This window comes from Carassius auratus, chromosome 37, assembly GCF_003368295.1.
Source record: "Carassius auratus strain Wakin chromosome 37, ASM336829v1, whole genome shotgun sequence".
Taxonomy (NCBI): domain Eukaryota; kingdom Metazoa; phylum Chordata; class Actinopteri; order Cypriniformes; family Cyprinidae; genus Carassius; species Carassius auratus.
Genome location: NC_039279.1, coordinates 9,885,501 through 9,909,307, shown reverse-complemented (window position 1 = coordinate 9,909,307; position 23,807 = coordinate 9,885,501). Strand labels below are relative to the sequence as shown.

Genomic DNA, 23,807 nt, shown 5'->3' with positions numbered 1-23,807 from the left:
CTGACACCAGAGTGCTAGTTAATGAGATGACTCAATTTTTTCCCAAACTAAATGTTACCAACGGTCAATTATCTCAGAATCATGGAAGGCAGTTTTCACCTCAGGTAATTGTGAGATGAAGTCTAAATACTTGAAATTCCAAATCTAAAATATATATATATATATATATATATATATATATATATATATATATATATATATATATATATATATATATATAAATAGAAAAAAATAAAAATAATAAATTTAATAAAGTAAATTAAAATAAATTGCCATTTTTATTTTTGTTGAAAAACAAAAATTGAAAAGTTTTAATTTTAAGCTATAATGACAATGCAAGATATAAACTTGAAATTATAATGAGATATTAAGTCCCAGTTATGAGAATTACATTTTTGATTTTTATTCTCCGAGGTGAGGTATAATTAACTTGATTGGTTAAACATTATAAAGTTGCAATTTATAAAATCTTAATTTGTAATTATGAGAAATAAAATTACAATATTCACTTTTCTTGAAATATAGTCATGATTGAAAAATAAAATTGCAGTTATCGTTTACCTTATTTTTTTACTCTGAGGCATTAATAAGCTTCCATGCTTAACACAATGATTGTATTTAAAATAGATTTGAACCTGCTTTGCCATTTCCCAAAACTCTTATTTCATTTTCAGGTCTTCTTTCCAATGACAATGAAGACATTACTAAAATAACTCCATAAGAACTGGTGAGGACTTGAGGTGGTTTCGAGATATCTTTTATAGTGCTGTGATAGTGTCTTTGGTTGCCTGATATCATAACAATAATGGGAAGAGCTATTGTTAGCCTGGATCGCAGTAATATCATGAGGTCCCATGACTTGTTGTCTTGTGGACTTTGTCTGCTGCCTTTAAATCCATAACACTGACAGAATCTTTAAACAAACCAGAGGGACAGAAACACTAGAAGGCAAAAATAATTATTTCTTCTGCTGGTCTCCATTTAATAAAGCCTACTCATGTATTGCCATTGGCTGGCTTTACAAATACAAAGCCTGGCCTTGTCTTTTATTTATTCTACCTCCACAGAGCAGCACATTTCCATCATCAGTCAGTTGCATAGTTACATGACGTGAAACATGGGAGCACTGCTCAACTCCCGATGATCCTTTAGAGCCTACTAGAAAAGGGAAGCAGCTACCCGTGAGACTGGAATTCAGGGTTGCTAGGAGACGTGATGGAACATGAATATCACACGCCAGAAAGCTCTGCGCTGTGGTAAATAGTTCGCTGAGAGGAGATGTGCACATATCTCCCTCGATACAGTGAGCTGCTTATGCCTCATTGGCCTCCATCAACATCCCTTCGCATTTGTTTGCATTGTGAATGAGCTTTTGCTCATCCCTCACACTCGCAGTTTCCTACACGTGATTACTTCAAATGCACATCATCTGTGAACAGCTTGTTAACAATGAAACACTCGGGCAGTGTTTGTGTTTCAGCCTTGCAGCTACAAAATCTGTTTTGTATCCAACAAGAACAAACATTTAAGAACATTTTAAGAACAAACATTTAAGGACATTTTAACAAGGCTTATTTTAAGGAGACTGTAACAGTAGTGGTTCGGTAGATGTTTAGTAGATTAAGCATCCTGCTTTTGAGTTGGAAGAGAATTAGCCTGCAAGTCTGACCAGAGGTCCTAGAGCACTTTTTAGGAGGACCAGTTGAATACAGATATTACGAATTGGAATAGCTGTGGCATTTATCATGTTATAAAACTTCAAACAGTAGACTTAGCAACCTCAGTGTGCACGTTTTAGTCATAAGGAGTTTGGGTAACACTTTAGAATAAGGTTCCATTAGTTAATGTTAGTTAACTACTTTCGTTAACATGAACTGAGCAAGAACAATCCTTTTACAGCATTTATAAGTCTTAGTTCATGTTAATTTCAACATTTACTAATGCATTATTTAAATCAAAAGTTGTGCTTGTTAACATTAGTTAATGCACTGTGAATTACCATGAACTAACAATGAATAACTGTATTTTCATTAACTAACATTAACGAAGATGAAAAAAATACAGTAATAAATGTATTATTCATTGTTTGTTCATGTTAATTAATACATTAACTAACATTAACTAATGGAACCTTATTCTAAAGTGTTACCGGAGTTTGAAGTCTTTAGCAGCAGAACAATGGCCATCAGGTTGGCCAGTTATTTGCAAACATAGATATCAATTTAAACAGAAATTGCAGTTTTTTCCATGTAAGACATCTTGACTAATAAAGTCTTTTAAAGAACCTAATTACACTGATTTTCACCATGCAATGTCAAAGTATGTAGCAATGACAAGGTAAGTGGGTAAAACCATCATCATGTCACCGGACTGGAGTGGACTAACAATAGTAAATCCAATTAAATAGTAGTGACATTTTGTTAGTAAATGCTAATCAACCAAAAGACTGTCAAATACTCTTGTTTAGTTAGATTCTACCAATGCAGTCACTTGATTAAAAGGCAGGAGAAGCAGTTTTTGGGTAAATTGTAAATTTTATTGGAAAACAAATATACAACTTGGAATGAATTTTGAGGCATGGCTGTGCCTTAAGCAGTTACAAAAGAAAAGTGACTAATTAAAAAGCATAGTAAGAACAGAACAAATACAAAAAGATTAGAGTGTATGAGTACCTGGTGATAAACCCGTTAGTATTTAATTCAATGATGTTGCAATAGTGCAATGCTGTGGACTTTTCCCATTTCTATTTATACTCAGTCCATTGTCCATGCAGAGTCGCACCTCCACATAAAATCAAAAGAGAAGAAAGAATCATGCCAAAAATAGTTGAAATAACGCCACGCTGACCGTCAGCTGAACCCTTGATGGCAGGCACACAGAGCAAAAGAAGTGGAAAAGGGGCCTGTGTGTAGTCAGTATCTGTGTCTATTCGTATCACCTGGTCCCATAACTGCTCCTTCTAACAAACTGTTTATGATGATTAGGAGTTGGGGGAAGGCATGAGCACTCAAATCTTATAGTATACATGCAGATCTTTTGGACAGGAAAGGATGGGGAGAAATTCAAATTAAACATTTTACAGAAATTAAAAACAAGAAAAAGGCAGATTTTTTTATACAAGAAATTCTGTACAAGGCCTTCACTTCGCTGTCATCATCTGTACAAATTCTATGAAGAAAGAGAAAAGGGTGTATTAAGTGTCATTTAGAGTCACTGCAAAAAAAAAAAAAGTGCAATTCTAAATTCATAACTTTACACTGTTGTAAATGATGATACTCACCTTCATAATTGACCTGACCATCTCCATCAATGTCTGCTTCTCTAATCATTTCATCCACCTCCTCATCTGTTAACTTCTCCCCCAAGTTTGTCATCACATGGCGCAGCTCAGCAGCACTGATATATCCATTCCCATCCTAAACAAAGAGAACAATCATCCAAATTAAGTCTTAGGAATGTTGCTACGAAAACCCTATTAACAGGTTTACTGAATTCAACAGTTCTTCAGAAGCCTTACTTTATCAAAAACACGGAAAGCTTCTCTGATCTCCTCCTCGCTGTCTGTGTCCTTCATCTTTCTTGCCATCATTGTCAGGAACTCAGGGAAGTCTATTGTTCCATTACCTAAAGTACACGGTCAGGTAAGCGATGATAATGTTTAATCGAGATAAAACACTTCAAGGAAATAGATTCAAGTCATATGCAAATTAAACCCTACTCGCAAGAGTTAACATCTTGCTGATGGCTAACAACAAAAATCTAACAACAAAAATGTGTCCTCACCATCTGCATCCACCTCATTGATCATATCCTGCAGCTCTGCCTCTGTTGGGTTCTGGCCAAGGGAACGCATGACAGTGCCCAGCTCTTTTGTGGTGATGGTGCCATCCCCATCTTTGTCAAATAGCGAGAATGCCTCTTTGAACTCTGGAAGGATAAACAGGAGACAGATCAGTGTTTGAGCCACATAACTACATATTCATAAACCCTACTGCAAATATCATACATATCATTCGCTTTTCCATTTAAGCTATAGACAAAAGGAACAGGTAAAGTACTTATACATCTTCATGTCAAGCTTTTCTGATATTAAATCCACATGGCGACTTTATAAAACACACAAAAAAGATCCCAATCCCAAAAAGTGCCATTTATTACATAGCTGTCTATTGCCAAGACCAGTAACAACAAACGCCTCCATTGATAAAAGTCTTTGGTGACAGGATACTGTGGAAGTCACATTCAAACACCCCAGAGCCATCGCAACAGCTGACCACTAGTACTTGTTAAGGTCTTTCAGTGAAGGCAGTTCAACCAGACCTGCCGAGCACCATTAGTTACATACACAGCCAACATACAAAACAAAAATCACCTTCTAGATTCAATTTCAAAATACAACATTTTGTAAAAGTCCAGTAAGAGTCAGCACTATCACTTATCAGTTTAAATGAGGAGAATAGATCCTTGCAGGCATAGTCTAACTAACCTATTGTGACAAGTGAGAGTGCATTTCACCGGTGCCTGTATTTGCCCAGAGGTCTGAACACTAAAGGGCAATACAAACTCCCCTCATCAACATGAGCTGATGAGACTATCTGATACTTCCTGTGATATAACATCAGACATTACAGGTGCTTTACAGAGCTCTCCTATTACACAAAACATGGGCCCATTCAAGATGTTTTTCTAAACACATGTAAAATAATACTGAAGCTTAAGGAGATGCATTGGGCTCATTTATCACGATCCAAAGAAACAACACAAAATACAGAACAATTACAACTTTCCCACTGCAATATGATAAGGTTAAAATCATGGTAATAACTCCATCAATAAACACCATTAGAGTGTTTATTAATATTTTGCATCAGTTTATATTTTAATTTTAAAGTTCTAAAAACTTTCTTGTGTTTTTGTCCTGTTAATAGTTTTTGTGTATATATAATGAATGATATAGTTACATACACAGTGTGAATGTATGTATACTTTTATGTATATACAAAAGAGTGTTTTTTTCCACCCAGCCCCTCCTCCTCGGATTTTACGCACACCAACAGGAATGACTGCACTTGATGATAAATTAAAAGAAATACACTGTGTTTTCTCCAACTGGCAACCAGGGGTGCCAAAATACAATTGGGTAAACTGGCAGTGGGCGGGTTTCTCAAACCAAAACAGAGACCGACATACCGGCCCGGAACGCATATTTTCAATGGAGAATAACTGACTGTAGCATTGTTTTTCAGATAAACAAGTATGTTAACTACACATGTTTCTTAAATATCTGCAAACATATTATAGTATTTTTATGCTTTAGTAGAGTCAAGCACTTACACACAGCACCTTTAATGCAATAATTAAAAAATACACAAGTAAAACATTTTTATATATAGTAGTTTAACATAAGAAAGTCACTTAAATTACAGTTACAAAAATATGTACAGAATCTGTTATAGTTTATGTTCACATATTACTAGATTGTAAAAAAAACTGCAAAAGTTATGAGGCTGCAAATTCAAGTTTTGACTAAGTTACAACCTTAAAAGACAACAAATCAGCAACTATAAAAAACTAGAAAAGACAGGCTATTGCAAAAAGCTATAATCAAGTACAGAAACTCGGAAGGGGTGTGTAAGCAAAGTGCATGTCCTTACCAGCTATTTGCTCCTCTGTGAGTTGATCAGCCTGGGAATGGAAAGAGATTACAAACAACCATATTACTACATAGTGTCGAGGATATGATTCACTAAGAATCCATAGTATTTTGGTTCTCTGACATCAATATCTACTTGTGAGACCAAACAAAGACCTCAGATTGCCTCCCTCCAAATGTTACACCAGCTGGAGAGAATAAAGTGCCACCATAGCGACGGTATGTAGACACTCCTAACAACAGCAGTTCATCCACCCACCTGATTCCCAGCATTTGGTGAACCATTCCCTCGTGGCACTATAGACAGTCATTTTAAATAGTAATTTAACCTTTTTATTGTTAAAGTAGCCCTGTGCAATAACGCTCGAGTAACCTAGTAAGAGAACTGCAGGCTATTTCATAATGACTGAATCTGATCACTGACGTTACGTTTTAACATGAATTTGCGCATTAAAATAAACCGATTTATGAACAAAATAGGTGTGATATTGAACATGAATATCTTAAAATGGTTCAAGAATTAGTATAAGCCCTCCACGACTTTCTGCAAAAAACACTACATTACTGTATTTTATTTTCGGTTTAACTAGCTAAAGTTACTTTTCTTACAGAAATCCGTTACGGCCGGGCAAGTTAACGTAACTTAGCTCACATGTGCTGCTGTCCATTCAGCTTCACAACTAAACAAACCAGGTCACTTTTGGTTCAAACAGAGCTTAGGCTATATAAAAACAATTCTGTCAAAGACTGTATATACTGTGACTTTCTGAACCCTGTTACACAATGTATTCAAAACTACGATGTCAACAGGGAAACTGAATGGGCTCAAACAGCCCTCTGAAGTTTAGTAAAGTTAAAGTTAATTTCCTTCCTTTGGGTTAGCGCAGAGTTTAAGAAAGTGACCTTTAAAAAAAGTAAAGCGGAATATGACAAAAAGTACAGTAAAAGCGGAAGGAATAGATAGAAGATGCGATGCGGTGGGTAAGTTAACGTTATAGTCCTTCATTCAGTCCATCCACTGTAGCTTATTCGTAAATTTGGCGGCACTTGTCTGTAAACGACTGAAGAAAACTCTTTATCTATTTCTTGACTTCTTTACTTACGCGTAAATATATGTTAAGGTCTTTTATCTTTTCATCAAAGCATATCCATCATTTATTTGAAATATTGGTGTGCACTCACCATGTTTTCTTTTTCTGTCGGTCTCCCTCCGTCTCCGTAAGAGATTCACAAATGGTGGTCGGAATATTGGTATAGACCCGCCTTAACGGTCGTACATAAACACCTCCCATCTAGCTGTATCCATCCGCCTACCGCACTGCATTCTGGCTAGGGGTGGGTCTGAAATGCCGCGATATTTGCCCACGAAACTAAAATAAGCTTGAGTAAACGTGATACAGGTCCTTCTTCAAAAACGATGTGGTATTGTTTTGTGCTATCGGCTGATCTTGAAGCAAAAATACAGGCGGACTATCTGACGGCGGAAGCATCCTTTTCGCCTTTCGGTTGTGCGGATGCCTCTGATTGGTTCGTTTGTACCTGCAATGCGTCACTCCCTGGTCACACACAGTAGAATTTGCCCGGCTATAAATGCGTAGAGCTGAAATAGAGAATCACCTGAGCTGTTGTGAATTCCACCCTTGGGTGGCCAACATTATAGTGTTAATGTTCTTGGTAGATGTTCAGATTTTTCAGGGCTGTATGGACACATTGTACATTTTTTTTGGATTCAAAAAAGCTTGTTCAGAATGTGCATTAAAGGGATAGTTCACCCAAAAAATCTAAATTATGTCATTAATAACTCATCCTCATGTGGTTCCAAACCTGTGAGACCTACGTTTATCTTCGGAACACAGTTTAAGATATTTTAGATTTACTCCGAGTGCTCTCAGTTCCTCCATTGAAGCTGTGTGTACGGTATACTGTCCATGTCCAGAAAGTGTTCGGTGTTCATCTTCAGTTCTCTCTTCACAGCAGTTCAGTCAGTGTACTGTTTGAGTACATGAATTACTCCGGGATATTGGTTTGTTTGAACTCAGAGGGAGTGTCAGCCACATTAAAAAAGTTAACATCTTAAGTCATTTGTGGATTCATGCGAATTGGAGACGCGAACTGCTTAAAATGATTCAGTTCGATTTGGTGAACTGGTTCAAAAAGATCCGGTTACATCGAATGATTTGTTCGCAAACCGGATATGACAAACTGCTTTGATTTGAAATCTCTCTCACAACAGACACGGAGGAGAAGACAGTGCTGAATAAAGTCGTAGTTTTTGCTATTTTTGGACCAAAATGTATTTTCAATGCTTCAAAAAATTCTAACTGACCCTCTGATGTCACATGGACTACTTTGATGATGTTTTTAAGTAGTGATTTACATTTACATAACATTTAATCATTTAGCAGACGCTTTTGTCCAAAGCGACTTACAAATGAGAACAATAGAAGCAGTCAGGTCAACAAGAGAACAACAACAGTAAACAAGTGCCATGAAAAGTCTCAGTTAGTCTAGTACAGAACGCATAGCCAGGTGTTTTTTTTTTTTAATAAAGGAAAAGACAAGAAAAGAAGGAAACGTGCTAGTATTAGTTGGTTAAGTGCTGGCGGAAAAGATGAGTCTTTAGATGTTTCTTGAAAATGAGTAAAGACTCAGCTGTTCGAATTGAGATTGGGAGGTCATTCCACCAGCTGGGCACATTCCAGGAAAAGGTCAGTGAGAGTGATATTGAACTTCTTTGGGATGGCACCACAAGGCGTCATTCACTTGCAGAGCGCAAACTTCTGGAGGGCACATAAGATTTAACCAGTGAGTTTAGGTATGTTGGTGCAGTGCCAGTGGTCGTGATGCCATCAACCAGATCCTGTTGTGTTTAGCAAGGCCTAAGCACCTAGCTTCTCAATGCTTAACTGCTTTAGCTCCCTCCTTGCAGGCCACCTGTCTCTGGCCATGTCCCAGGTCTGTTGGATATTGAAGGGGGGGATTGAGGAATTTCATACCAAAAGAGCAGTAGGAGCAACTGAGATTATCAGTTGAGTGAACCACCTTCAGTATTATTAATGTGATACATTTGTATTGTATTTGTCTTAGGTGCTATAGGGTTCATTATTTACCCCAGATGTTTTCCATGCCTCTGCACTGCCTCAACTCTAACCACCACCCCTCCAAAAAGGAGATGACTGAATCCAACTTCCTTTTAAGAAAACAGTTACGTCTAAAACAATACAGCTTGAACTTGGGTGGTTCCTGCATGTTTGCCTTTCTAGAGCTTGTAAAACCAAGGGAAAGAATGAATCATGCAGTGGTTATACCCACAACACCAACATGTGTGTTTTATGCCTCTTTCAGGTTACCTAAAAGTTTCCGCACTGTATGGATGCAGAGGGGTGTCTGGTATCTTAAAACTATATAAGACCTGTAAGACTTGATAGGTCTTCTCAACATAAAAAAAGTGCAGTGTTGCCATTTAAACTGAAAATGTATTGTGCAATATTTCATTTGGAAGGCAACATGAAAATGAGCTTTCAAGGACATTTGTTGGAATAAAAGTAAATTCTATTTTTAGAGTATCACACACACACACACACACACACACACACACACACACTCACACACACACACACACACACACACACACACACACACACACACACACACACACACACACACACACACACACACACTTTTTGTGAAAAAAGGGGACATCCCATTGGTGTAATGGTTTTTATAATGTAGAAACTGTATATTCTATCGCCCTTCACCAACCCTACCCCTAACCCTAACCCTAACCCTCACAGGAACCTTTGTGCATTTTTACTTTCTCAAAAAAACCTAATTCTGTATAATTTATAAGCGTTTTGAAAAATGTGGACATGGGTTATGTCCTCAAAAGTCACCCTCTCCTTGTAATACCTGTGTCATACCCATGTCATTTTACAGAGTTGTGTCCTGATATGACACAAAAACATGCCCACACACACACACACACACTGTGAAACTTAAACAAACTAAAAACCAAATCAATATTAGAGCTAAATAGAACTTGTCAATGAGAAAAACTAATAAAAAGTGACAAAAGCACATAACAAACTGACTAAAACTATACATTAAAAATAAAATATAAAATTATAGACTAAAATAGTCAGATTTAATCTTTAATAGTTATTTAAAAAGTTTTACTGCCTTGCAATAAGAATGTTATATTGTTAGGGAAACATTGTAGTGTCATAAAATGTCATAAGGATAAATATTATTGTGCAAATACGTGAATATAGCACACTGAAAAATGATCATCATGTTTAACTGAATTCATGTACTCACGATTTAAAATGAGTAAAGCTAAACCATGGTACTGCTTTCAATTATGCCAAGACATCTGGTAATAAGATGCCAGAGTCTGTGAATGGGTAATTGAGGCCATAAAAAGCCATGTGAGACACAGATGGTTGATAATCACTTGTGTAAAGAGCCCCTGACCACTCAGGTGTTTACTCAGAGTTAGGGCCATGATACTAAGACCTATTAATTCTTTATGTACATTGAGGCTTTGTACTGAATGCTGGCAGACTTAGCAGCACCAGGCTCCGGTTTCCCAACATAGACCCTTGTGTGGCTGTGTACACGTGTGTCTGTGTATGTGTGGTTGTGTTGTCGAAGCTGTACATAAAGGAAAAATAGCATGACTGAGATTGTCTTTCCCTTTCTGAGTATCCACCTGTTTCCCTCTCTCTTTTTTGAATGACAGCCAAAAATCATGTAGTCAAATAATAAAGGCATCAGTTGTCAATGTTAGCAAACTGCACAAAAATGTCAAAGATACATAATATTTCTGGTCGAGATTTATACCAAACTGACATGGTCTGTCAGGAATGGATGAAGGATATTTCAAATTAAATTCTGGAAAATTCAATTCAGATATTGTTAGGGAAACCACTGTAGAATTCAAAGAAGCTTGAATCTTGACTCATAACAGACAAGCTCCGTATCTTTGGAAATAAAGCTGATTTAAAAAGGGGATTTATGTTCACAAAATCTACCATCTCTGTCAGATTTCTCAATAAGAACAATAAATAAATCTGAATTAAATGAACAGAAATATAGTATTTTGTGGCTAACATAGGCTTTTATTTTATTAACATCAGGAGCTTTAAGAGATCAGTGATATTAAAAAAAGAATCTAAATTATGGATGGTTTTTGGTGCTTAGTGTTCATAGAGATTTAGCTATCTCCATAACTGAAATGATTATATGTAATTTTATTAGATAGTGCAGTCTAGTCCACAATGTTCTTCAAGTTGACATAATCTATTTATTAAAGAAGTGACATAATAAACTATGATAGCCATTGTGTAAACAAAACAATACATTCAATAATAAGACTCAAAGAATACATGACTGCAACACTGAATAGGATTAGATTTAGAAGCACTGATTTCTGTCTACAGTGAATATAAATTACGTCACATTCCTCTTTATTGCCCTTTGCAGATATGCTGTAGAGCACCATGGTTAAAATAAACCTCAACTATAGCTTTAATTGCTGCAAATAAAATGCTTAAACATAGGTTAAAGTGCATCACGACTGATAGTGCAACAAGTCGCCTAACCTAGTAATGGTAAAAAAGCAATGCCTTTACAAGATGGCTTGATAAAGGGAACAAATAAAATTTAAAGCTAGTTAATATGCTATGACTATTTTATTGATCAGTATTGTTGTGTCTTGTGATTCAAGTACAGCAGAGGATTCAGTTTCACATACAGTACAGTATTAATGTTTAATGTATTTAGTGAGACCTATCTTACATTACAGAACGCTCCAGATAATTAACACACTTTGAAAAGTAAGCTTAATAGAGAACAAACTGTATATTTATTCATCTGTTCTTTATTAGAGATTGTATCTGTACGTTAACACAATAGCAGAATACACATGCAATATATGCATCTTCAAGATGAATTCCACATTATTTTTAACCTTTTAGACTTTCTCTCCCGCTCTTTCGCTCTCTCTTTTATTCCAGACAGCCCAATTTTAGACATCTGATATGCAAGACTTGACTTCTCACACTCAGTACTTACTGATGGCCAAGTTACTGAAATGCCATTTAACAGAAAACAATGGGAAGACTAAATATGCACATCTATTGTGCTGACAAGAGCAATAACCGACATATGACCGAATTAAGTAACAATTGATAGCTTTTTTTGGCTGATCCTTGTATTGTGTTCTTCCAGAAATCATTTTATTGCTCCTTGCGGCCTTTTGTTCTACAGCACTGTCTACTTGTCTTGATGATGTACAGTTATTGACACCAGTATTGCTGGTTTACTTATACAATATATTTAGATAGTTTTAGAAAATCAAACACCATACTGTGTGTGCATGTATTACAACAGAGAAAAGTGGCATAAAACAGTAATTTTACATTTTTATTATGGTCTTGCAATAATAATGTTATATGGTCTGGACTAGTGTCATAAAAGATATTGACATTAAACACAATGATACAGATATATGAACATGGCACTGAAAACGGATCATTAACATGTTCTTGTGCACTAAATGCATGTACTCAGGATATAAATAATGACACCACTATTACTGCTTATTATATCTATATCTATCTGTCTGTTTCTCTTTATTTCTCTCTTTTGCTTCTTTATGGCTTTTTATGTGGTCTTAATGATTATTGTTTTACAGTTACACCAACTACACCACTATTTCTGCATGTATATAAGTTTGAGATCATGCACATATTACCATTATTTGAACTAGAAGTGATGACAGGTATATTCTCAATTCAACAGAGGGTACTTTAAAATCTGTCGGTCCACATCTCAATGATTTACTCCTCTGCAGTGCTCCCAGTTTTGCCATGTCACGGCAATAACAGTCAGACCACTGCATCTGGCCAACATCCAGAGCGCTGCAGCAGGCTGCAACCCCCATTAAAGCAGGCCATCCCGCCACAAAAGGACATTGCAGAGAACAAACACACTCTCACTCGGCCCATACGGAATTCATAGGAGAACAATATCTCTAATATGTTATTTGGACTGCAACAGATACAGGTTGTTTACATATATAATTTGGCATGTGTATACACTATTAGTGGCAGTTCCTTGTATATTAATTTGTAACATAGCCTACTTAACCGAACACTTATCCATAACATTACTTAGTCCATTGGGTAAATGTTAATTTTTTGGTGAACTATTCCTTTAATTTTAGTCGGTAATCCCTTACCTATTTTTACACTGAACACACACCACTGTGCACATCTCAACTCTCAACAGAAGACACTTTCTGACTGAATTTTGATTGAAAGAGAAAGCAAAAAATAAAAGTGTCATATTAAAGGCATAGTTATATGGGATGCAAGGTAAACCCAAAAATGAATATTTACTCATCCTCATGTCATTGCAAATGTACAACTCTTTGGGTAAACACTTTTGGTTACCATTGCGACTCTCATTAGATCAAAAAAGGTATTTATCTGAATTTATTTAATTCTCAAATAATCTTCTATGTTCCACAGAAGAAGTCATACATATCTGGAATGACATAAGGGTGAATACGTGATGACAGAATTTTAATTTCTGGGTGAACCTCAAAAAGGACACAACTGTATATAGATAATAACTGATAGGCCTACATATGAGTGAAGGGAAAGAACTGATAAAATAGATGGAATAATGATTCCTCTTCAGCTTTGGTTTGTTCTTTCAACCTGTTTTCTCAAGTTTGGAGAGTGACTTACGTTTCAGAAAAACAAGGTTGCGTGTGTGTACACATGTTGGCAAATATACACATTACTTGACTATTCCTACACATGCAGATCAAATGTTTACCTCATTTGATTCCCAGGACTGTTCATTCAGTAAATGAAGTGAAGGTACTTTAGGAAGGCACACAGCTGAAGTGGCTGTTACATAAGGAGTCTTTCATGTAGAATCCCTGCAGAGATGGATCACTTTTCATTCTGGCCTCACCAGCTCAGTTCTGACACCAAGTGACACTTACCTGCTATTGCAACTTCAGCACACCTTGGGTTCCAAAACTGTCAAACACTTGAAGCAAGCTTAAAGGTACTATTGCTTTTCAGCTATTTGCCATAGCTTTATACAAGCTCATTCGTTTGAGTGAAACTCAGATTGAGGGCTCAAATTTTCAGGCCTTTAATTACAGCTTCATACAGAATGGATGGTAATCTTGTCCCAGGGAATGAAACAAATAACCATCATTAAATGTGATCTTGCTGGTCTGTGATTAACCCGACACATGCAAAACAGCTATTTTCAATCAGTTTTAGCTGTGATTCAAGCATATTCAGTTGATTATGGGAGCTACGTCAGCAGGTTAAAAAACAACAGTGTCGTATAAATACAAGTCAGTAAATCCCTGGAAAAAGGGCTTTTGTTTAATAATACTTCTAATAATATTACATAAACGTAACATGAGGTTATTCTCAGTTCTCTTTTAATAAAATGTGTTTATGTTTATTTGTTCATTGACTCATTCCTTCATTCATTCTTTGTGAATTTATCATTTATTTTCTGTTGCTCTCTCGATCCAATACACACACAAACACACACAAAGACTTATAATTAAAATGAAACAGCATTAATCTGTGCACACCTTCTTGGACAAGAAAACAGAAAGTTAATGTTTTATAAATGGTTACAATAATAATAATAATAATAAAACGTAAATAACATTGTGATAAAAAAATACTTTTCACTTAAATTAAAATTTTATTTAATTAAATAACATAATTAAATATATTTAAATTATATAATTGTACATATGTGCAAACATAATAAAACACAAATAAAATATCACATCAAATACTCTAATTCTTACCACACATGCCAATATTCCCAATACATTTCCAAATCCTTCCAGATTAATGTTGAATTGAGATAATGGTAGAACAACTGAGGACTTGTTTCTTTTCCCAATCCACAAAATTCACAAATGCCATGTAAATAATTGTTAAAAATAACTCTTATTGAAGAAATTATTGAATATTACAATCAATTTTAACAACTGAGTCCACATACACAAGAAAGAACAATCTTAATCTGTAAAACAGAATTTAGAGTTAAATAAATAAATAACATAATAATATTAATAATAATAAGTAAACATACATAAAAACAACTAAACAATAGTTCAAATAATCTTCCTTCCTTAGGACAATATCAAGGACTAACGTTTGGGAGAATAATAATAATAATAAATCCTCCCTGAAATACAACTGTCATTCTTTTTGTTATTAATTCGCGTTAGAGACTCTTTCAAATATTCAATTTCTAATAAAAATAAATTTTGGTATGCATTTCGCAAATTTTAGTTTTTGAATGTAATATTTACATTGCAAAATGTAAAAGTTAACGACATAATCATTTTTATTTTGTGTGAATAAGTTCAAGTAACATCTTTTAAAGAGAGCATGTAATTACAAAATAACCATTTTTTTTAATGCTTTATTAATTCAGTGCCACAAGAACATGAGGTATTACATATTCAGATAATCAAATTAACATTAGCTGCCAGAGAAAACAGAGCGAGATAGAAAGAGAGAGAGAAAAAAACTTACATACATTTCAATGATTTCAGAGCATTAGGCTACATGTTTTCAGTGCTTTTTTGTTTTCTGTTTGTTCCAAGAGATTTATATATAATTTGAAGTCATTTATAAAATGTACAAAATTTGGTTTACATTGAGCCCATTTTTTCTTATGTGTATGGGATTTTCCTAACAAAATAAACAATTGTATAATATGTTGTTCTTTACTATTCAAATTTTCGTTTTCTGTATAAAAACTTACATAAAATATACAAATTTCTATCATACCTTAAATTTTTCTGTTAATAGAGAATTCCAAATCTTTCCAAAATATTACAAAATAACCCTTCTTTATTTGAAGTGTGGATGTTGTCGTCATTTTAACTCCGCCCCGTTTGCCTTTGACCCTCCCGGCGTGCCGGTGCGGTGGCGGGAGATTCCAGCATGGCGGTGCAACCTAAACAAAATCTTTCCATGGACAGTGCATCTGAGCATGGATTTCTGAATTTTTATTTTTCTATGCCAGAGAAACCAGACACCACCGTGAGAGTATTTGATCGAAACGATTATTATACGGTTCACGGAAAAGATGCAGCTTTTGCAGCCAAGGAGGTTTTCAAGACGAATGGAGTCATCAAAAACCTGGGCACAGGTTGGCTGTTGATTATGGAATTATTTCATAAAACAGTCAGTTCATTAAAGAAATATCTTTTTTTGTTTCTTTCTATTGTGAAGATATATGCCATGCATATTAAACGGCATCATTATATTAAAAGTTTATCAACCTTAAAATTATGTTTGTATTGTGAAATATATGATTATGGCTAATAAAGGTGATTTATATTTTCAAAACGCAGGAAATAAGAGGTTGGAGAGTGTGGTTCTCAGTAAGATGAACTTTGAGTCATTTGTGAGGGACCTGCTGCTGGTCAGACAGTACCGGGTGGAGGTTTACAAGAATGCCAGTAAGAGTAGCAAAGAACATGACTGGCAGATATCTTACAAGGTATCTTACTTTCTTAATTTTTTTCATAACATGTTTCTCAGTATATCACCTCTCCTGGTTTCATCATGTCTGTGTTTTACATCACAGGCGTCTCCAGGAAATCTGACCCAGTTTGAGGAGATTTTATTTGGCGGTGGAGGAGGGCCTGGGGAGGGAGCTGCTGGTGTTGTCGGGGTTCGTCTTGGCACCGGGGCCGATGGACAGCGTGTTGTTGGTGTTGGCTATGTGGACAGCACCCTCAGGAAACTCGGTGTCTGTGAATTCCCTGACAATGACCAGTTTTCCAATCTGGAGGCTCTTCTTGTGCAGATCGGGCCCAAAGAGTGTGTGCTTCCTGGAGGAGATGCAGGTGGAGACCTTGGGAAACTCAAACAGGTAACTTGCTTATAGAAGCCAGGTAGTGTGTTATTAAACAACGTGGAGATGCACAATATATTGGAGTCATGTTGAGATATAAATTCAGAATTCTGATTTTTTTTTTCTTTCTCAGAATTCTGAGTTTATTTATTTATGTATTCAGTTACAGAATAAAAATAAAGTATAAAAATGTATTCTACTGCATAGACAGCCAGGTTTTATTAACAGCCCATCTTGTCTGTGGTGAATGAAGCCCTCTTTAAATGTAATGTAAAATAATAAATCTCAAAATTTATAGAATTTGCTGTACTCTACATCATGTTGCTGTGATTGCTAAATTCAAATGTATAAATTAAAAATGTTTATTTTGATAAAACAGTTGAATTTGAGTATAGGCCATTTATTGGTTATCATACACCAAAACAAAAACAACAAAAATAATCTGCAGCTTATTGTATCAATTATGTATCATAATTGTAAAATTAATATTGGTGCATCCTTAGAACAAGATCGTATAACCATAATCATTTATCTTACATGCTGGTTTCTGTCCTTAACTCAGGTGGTACAGCGTGGTGGCATTCTGCTCACAGACAGGAAGAAATCTGAGTTCACAACCAAAGACATTGTGCAGGATCTGAATCGGCTACTGAAGGCCCATAAGGGAGAGACTGTGTCCAGTGCTGCACTTCCAGAGATGGAGAAACAGGTTTGGGGCTCTGCAGCACAAGTTAAATGTGTCATGTCAGGTGCTTGACCAGGTGATTCAATCAGGTTATTGCTTTTTTCCAGATTGCAATGTCTTGCTTACAAGCAGTCATCAAATACCTGGAGCTTCTCTCAGATGAGGCCAATTTTGGTTCCTTCAAGATAACCACTTTTGACCTCAACCAGTACATGCGTCTGGATAATGCTGCTGTGCAGGCACTGAATCTCTTCCAGGTCAAAAGTCAATTAAAAGACAAAAATATTAAATTTCTTCAATGGAGGGTTATTGTGAGTTCTGATTTGTTCCTCCTCTGATTTCTCAGGGTTCCTGTGATGATGCTACAGGCACACACTCTCTGGCAGGCCTCTTAAACAAATGTCGTACCCCACAAGGACAGCGGTTGGTCAGCCAGTGGATCAAACAGCCTCTCATTGACAAAAACAAGATAGAAGAAAGGTGATATTTTTTGCTGCTGCATATAACTTTAAATCTTGAAATTGGTATGAAATGTCTTTGATTCGGTTTGATACATTACATATTTATGGAATCATATAGGATATTTAAGTTGTTAAGGGAGGATTTTAAATTTTTCCCTAATGCTGATATCATTTTTGTTTGTGCTTATTTGAATTGAACTGCTGCAGCATACATTGAGATTATAATTAATGCTTTTATACTCTTTTAAAAGTTAAGGGATGGTGGGATTTTTGAATGAAGTATCTTATGCTCACAAAGGCTGCATTTATAATATCATATATTAATATCATGTAAATCTGTTACAACTTAATTATTCTTTTCTATTTGAATATATTTTCAAATGTAATTTATTCCACTGATGGCAAAGCTGGATTTTCAGCAGCCATTACTCCAGGCTTCAGTGATACATAATCCTACAGAAATAATTTTATTATGCTGATTTGGTGCTCAACATTTATCAATTTTGTAAATCAGTTGTGCTGCTAACAATTTCTGTTAAATCTCAGATATTTTTTCCCCAGGATTCTTTGAAAAGAATGTTCAAAAGAACACCATTTATCTGAAATAAGTCTTTTGCAACATTATAAATGTCTTTGTCACTTTTGATCAGTTCTATGCATCCTTGCTGAATATAATTACTTAAATATTTTTTTAAATAATAAATGACTTCAGTGATAAAACTGAACTATAGTGTCAGTTGACATTAATAGACACAGCAGCTCTTTTTCTTGATCAAGTTGAAGTATCTTGTGGATGTAGCATATTTTCAACATTATAGAGGTTTTATTTTTTTCTTTTACTTCATTCGGCATTTGTGGTTTTGATGTGCAGACTGGATCTTGTGGAGACTTTTGTGGAGGACTCTGAGCTAAGGAAGAGTTGTCAGGAGGATCTTCTCCGTCGTTTTCCAGACCTGAACCGAATGGCAAAGAAGTTCCAGCGTCAAAGCTCTAATTTACAAGACTGTTACAGGGTCTATCAAGCTGTGGGACAACTGCCGAGTCTGGTGCTGGCGTTGGAGAGATACAATGGTGAGCACAATGTTGCCTGTTAACCTTCTAGTTTGCATTTACACAACAAAATGTGTTGTGGAGCAACACAATGAGTGACAGCTGTATTTTGATCAGGGAAACATCAGGTCCTCCTGCACGCAGCATTCATCTCTCCCCTCAACGACCTCATCTCTGACTTCTCCAAATTTCAGGAGATGATTGAAACCACACTGGACATGAACCAGGTCTGCCTTGTCATCTACACACTTTAAGCTCCGTTCCTACGTTGCTCTGCCTAAAAGTTGGAATTCTTAAAATGTATGCCACTCTTGTTTTTCCTTGTCCAGGTTGAGCATCATGAGTTCCTGGTGAAACCCTCATTTGATCCCACATTGACTGAGCTCAGGGAGAACATGGATCGTTTGGAGAAAGCCATGCAGGCTGCCTTGAACAGTGCGGCTCGAGAACTGGGTAAGTGAACATAATATGGCAATGAAATTGATTTCCTATTAAACAATTTAGCGCTGAACTGGTAACCAATTTTGCTTATTTTGATTTAGGGCTGGAAGCAGCTAAGACTGTGAAGCTTGAATCCAATGCACAGATCGGTTACTTTTTCCGAGTCACATGCAAAGAAGAAAAGAGTCTTCGCAACAACAAGAAATTCACTACTTTAGATGTTCAAAAGAACGGAGTGCGATTCACTAACAGGCAAGAGAGATGTTGAGTGAGATGTTTAAATACTGGAGCAGGTAATGACTAGACTTAGTGAGTGACGGGGTTGTTTCTTGTTCACAGTAAGCTGAGCTCTTTGAATGAAGAGTACATTAAAAGCAGAGAAGAGTATGAAGAGGCTCAGAACGCCATCGTCAAAGAGATCATCAGCATAGCTGCTGGTGAGAGTCACTCAAGGCTTGTTCGTTGTGGTTTTTGAACTTTTCCATGTGGTTTAATTTCCTTAATGAAGGAATGTTCTGTTCGATGTACAGTAAAACACCTGTAAAAAATTAATTCATTAATACAGCACATTGTGCCCTTTTTTAACTTCAAAATATAAAATTCCAGTTTTAAAACAAAAAGTTTAAAACATGCAAATACATTTGGAAGACGTTTAACATGCTGTTTTCAAAGAGACCAGATTGAAACATTGTGTTAATGAGACTAGCTAAGATAAAACGGTTATGAAAGAAAACACTTTATAAATGACCGACATCAATATCTCAGCAGTTCATATCATGCAGGAACAAAGGAATTATTGGGATACAAGCGTTTAAATATTAATGTCAACCTGAAACAGAAATTTATTTTCCTTATTGTGAAATTCTTGTCATTTTAGAAATTGATTGGATCGTCTGAGGTGGCTAATTGCTGCCATCCCATGTATATTTGATAAGTAATGCCAGTATTCCTTAAAAATAAAAATGCCTATTTTAATTTCATAGTGACTTAGTGGCCTAGTTTTATGGTCTTAAATTATTTCCTGTGGTAATCCATAAATGTTTATAGCTCCTAATGTGTATTGAACACATTAACCGTTTTGGTCTCTAACATTAAACTGTTTTCAGCAATCTGGTTGTTGGCACATTGAGAATGAAGAGTTTAATAATCCTGTATTTGTACCATAGGATATGTGGATCCAGTACAGACTCTGAATGAGGTGATCGCTCAGCTGGATGCAGTGGTGAGCTTTGCTGTGGTGTCCCATGCTGCCCCAGTGCCTTACATAAGGCCTAAAATACTAGAGAAAGGGTCAGGGAAACTCGTTTTAAAGGCAGCAAGACATCCCTGTGTTGAAGCCCAAGATGATGTGGCTTTCATTCCCAATGATGTCACCTTCGCTAGGGCCGAGGAGATGTTTCATATCATCACAGGTAAGTTCTTATTTGATAGGAGGATACTAAAAATGAGCTCGTGGGTAGAGTTATAGCATTAAATGGAAGTTTCATGGACATAAATGCATTAATCCATAATTTTTATTTATACTGTTAGGTCCAAATATGGGGGGTAAATCTACATACATCCGTCAAGTAGGTGTGATCGTGCTGATGGCACAGATTGGTTGTTTTGTGCCATGTGATGAGGCAGAGCTGAGTGTGGTGGACTGTGTGCTCGCTCGAGTGGGTGCTGGGGACAGCCAGATCAAAGGAGTGTCCACATTTATGGCTGAGATGCTGGAGACGGCTGCTATTCTTCGGTCAGAACTCAAATTTGACATGCTTTGTATGCCCATCATTCTTAAAAGAATATTCTGCATTCAGTACAAGTTTAAGGGACAGTCCACCCAAAAATGAAAATTGTTACTCACTCTCATGTCGTTCTGAACTTGAATGGATTCTTTTGTGGAAGATAAAAGAATATTCTGAAGAATGTTGGTAACAGTTTCTTGTTGAGTTACTAACAATACTCCGTGGAACATAAAAGAAGGTATTTTAAAGAAAGAAATGCAGGTCTAGTAGGACATTAGGGTGAGTAAATGACAACATTTTCCTTTTTGGGTGAACTTTCCCTTTAAGCTAAATCAAATGCAATTGTATACAGGTTGTTGTTGTGAATAGAGGCAAAACATGAATATTAAAATACTTTTTTACCACTCAAATATGCACGTTTTAACAAGAGTGATTTTATAAAATATCCTACAGTTTCTAAATCCTCCAGAAACTGCCAATAGCTTCAATTGTAGATGCCTCACTATAATCACATTTGATATTTTTACAGCAGGGATGGCCAAATTTGGTCCAGGAGGGCCACTATCCTGCAGTTTAGCTCTAACCCTAATCAAACACACCTGAACCAGCTACCGTATTTTCCGGACTATAAGTCACACTTTTTTTCATAGTTTGGCTGGTCCTGTGACTTATAGTCAGGTGCAACTTATTTATCAAAATTAATTTGAATTGAACCAAGAGAAATGAACTAAGAGACATGAACCAAGAGAAAACATTACCGTTTACAGCCGCCAGAGGGCGCTCTATGCTGCTCAGTGCTCCTGTAGTCTATACTGAAAACAGAGCGCCCTCCCGTGGCTGTAGACGGTAATGTTTTCTCTTGGTTCTAAATAAATGCGATTTAGAGTCCAGTGCGACTTGTATATATATTTTTCCCCATCATGACCTATTTTTGGACTGTTGCGACTTACAGTCAGAAAAATATGGTAATTAAGGTCTTCAGGATCACTAGAAAGTTAAAGGCAGGTGTGCTTAATTAGGGGTGGAACTGAACTCTGTAGGACAATGATCCTCCAGGACTGAAGTTGCCCATCCCCCATTTACTTTTTTTTTTTTTTTTTTGTAGTGAATGCATGTCATGTTTTGTATTCGGACACTTTAGATCAGCCACAGAGGATTCTCTCATCATTATTGATGAACTGGGCAGAGGCACATCCACATACGATGGCTTTGGTCTGGCCTGGGCAATCTCAGAGTACATCGCCACCCACCTCAAGTCCTTCTGCCTGTTTGCCACTCACTTCCATGAGCTGACGGCGCTTGCACAGCAGGTTCCCACTGTCCGTAACCTCCACGTCACTGCCCTGACCACAGACAGCACTCTCACCATGCTCTACAAGGTGAAAAGGGGTAAGTGTCTCTTGAAACGTTTTTCTAAAAACTGTTTTTTCATCTTTTCATTGTGTTTGGTGGTGTCTAATGTTTGTGATTTATTAGGCGTTTGTGACCAGAGCTTTGGGATTCATGTGGCAGAGCTTGCTAACTTCCCCAAGCATGTGATTGCTAATGCAAGAGAGAAGGCTTTGGAGCTTGAGGAGTTCCAGGATATCTCAAGAGCTGGGGAAGAAGCTGGACCCGAAGCCAAGAAACGCTGCCTGGAGAAACAGGTGAGATTTGAAAGAAATGTTTGCATTCGCTCTGCAGCTCAATATATGAAACTTTTACAGTTAAATTGATGTGCTGTCATCTTACCAATAGGAGGGGGAGAAGATCATCGAGGCTTTCCTGGCTAAGGTTAAATCAATGCCTGCTGAAAGCATGTCTGATGAGGCTGTCAAAGAGGAGCTATGCAAACTCAAGGCAGAGGTCATCGGACAAAACAATAACTTTGTTAATGACATAGTGTCACGTTCTGCCAAAGTCAAACTGACTTCAGCCTAAGGGCTGAGTATTGGCTTAGTGGATTAAAGTCCAACATTTCTGTAAAATTGTTTATGTATAATGGAAATTGATATAATCTATAGTAGATCAGAAAAACGTTCCATTTTAGCATCCTTTTTAATTTTAATTTTTTTTTCCTTCAGGTTATTTTGCAAATTGTTGAATCACACTGTCATGAATCATAAATTCATAATAAACTTTTTAAAAAATATAAAAAATGGTCTGTATATTGTCAGTCAAAATCACAACTACAATTTTTGCTTAGTGACAATGTCGCCGGCTAATTGATGCGTTTGGAAATGTTTACTTTTTCAATTTTATTTTTTACCTAGTCTCAAAGCTAATTTAATATTATAATTACAGACATGTTTAGTTAAGAGTTATTTGTACCATTTTTAAATTTACATTTAAATAAAAACAAATATATATAAAATGTTTTATAAAGGCACTAAATACACTAGGATGCTGCAGTGAATTGCTAGGAGATATGGGCTGGGTGGAGGTTGTGAATAATAATAGGATTACATACATTAAAAAAAAAATACGAAACTATTTTACATTTAAATATTTTTGCACAGTATAGATTGGGTCTTTAAACAATGTATATAGTATCTGGGTTTTAAATTTAAGGATAGGGGTCCCACACACAAGGATCATATATGAGAGTTATGAATCATATTTTGGGGTCGGTGGCATTAAAAATCCCTGGTGGAGTTTACCTGGTAAATAAAGCTAAGACGAACAGAACATCTTTCACTGAGCTATGCTTTATTTATTAAATTGTTGAGGTTTGTAAAAGCAATACATTTAAGTATGTGTGTTGTCTAACGAAAACATCTTAAACCAGCCCAAGATATTTTACTAATCTTAGCTGGTTTAAGATAGCCAGCTGGTCTCTCAGCCCTCCTAAGCGGGTGCTCATCTGGTCTTGCTGGTCT

General features: G+C 36.2%; 2 protein-coding genes across 3 annotated transcripts in view; one reads left to right on the top strand and one right to left on the bottom strand.

The window, feature by feature from the left end:
- LOC113056128 (DNA mismatch repair protein Msh2-like) overlaps positions 1 to 23,078 on the top strand; it is a 38,866-nt gene extending 15,788 nt beyond the window's left edge. The window contains exons 1-16 of one of the 2 annotated variants that reach the window (XM_026222665.1): positions 15,605 to 15,874; positions 16,080 to 16,228; positions 16,316 to 16,603; positions 17,148 to 17,294; positions 17,378 to 17,527; positions 17,617 to 17,750; positions 18,603 to 18,802; positions 18,899 to 19,008; positions 19,111 to 19,234; positions 19,324 to 19,474; positions 19,562 to 19,659; positions 20,389 to 20,634; positions 20,753 to 20,957; positions 22,091 to 22,338; positions 22,426 to 22,595; positions 22,687 to 23,078. In XM_026222665.1, coding sequence (XP_026078450.1) covers positions 15,667 to 15,874; positions 16,080 to 16,228; positions 16,316 to 16,603; positions 17,148 to 17,294; positions 17,378 to 17,527; positions 17,617 to 17,750; positions 18,603 to 18,802; positions 18,899 to 19,008; positions 19,111 to 19,234; positions 19,324 to 19,474; positions 19,562 to 19,659; positions 20,389 to 20,634; positions 20,753 to 20,957; positions 22,091 to 22,338; positions 22,426 to 22,595; positions 22,687 to 22,869 — 2,811 coding nt within the window. In that variant the 5' untranslated portion in view covers positions 15,605 to 15,666 and the 3' untranslated portion in view covers positions 22,870 to 23,078. Of the gene's footprint in view, positions 1 to 15,604; positions 15,875 to 16,079; positions 16,229 to 16,315; positions 16,604 to 17,147; positions 17,295 to 17,377; positions 17,528 to 17,616; positions 17,751 to 18,602; positions 18,803 to 18,898; positions 19,009 to 19,110; positions 19,235 to 19,323; positions 19,475 to 19,561; positions 19,660 to 20,388; positions 20,635 to 20,752; positions 20,958 to 22,090; positions 22,339 to 22,425; positions 22,596 to 22,686 lie in introns of those variants that run through there. The other variant, XM_026222666.1, reaches the window with a different exon arrangement.
- Positions 2,515 to 6,946, bottom strand: LOC113056129 (calmodulin). Its single transcript, XM_026222668.1, has 6 exons — positions 6,836 to 6,946; positions 5,655 to 5,685; positions 3,784 to 3,927; positions 3,518 to 3,624; positions 3,281 to 3,416; positions 2,515 to 3,168 (listed from the first exon to the last, which is right to left on the bottom strand). Exons 1-6 carry the CDS (start codon positions 6,836 to 6,838, stop codon positions 3,140 to 3,142), a joined length of 450 nt encoding a protein of 149 aa, XP_026078453.1. The 5' UTR covers positions 6,839 to 6,946; the 3' UTR covers positions 2,515 to 3,139.
- Positions 23,079 to 23,807: the final 729 nt, after the last annotated feature.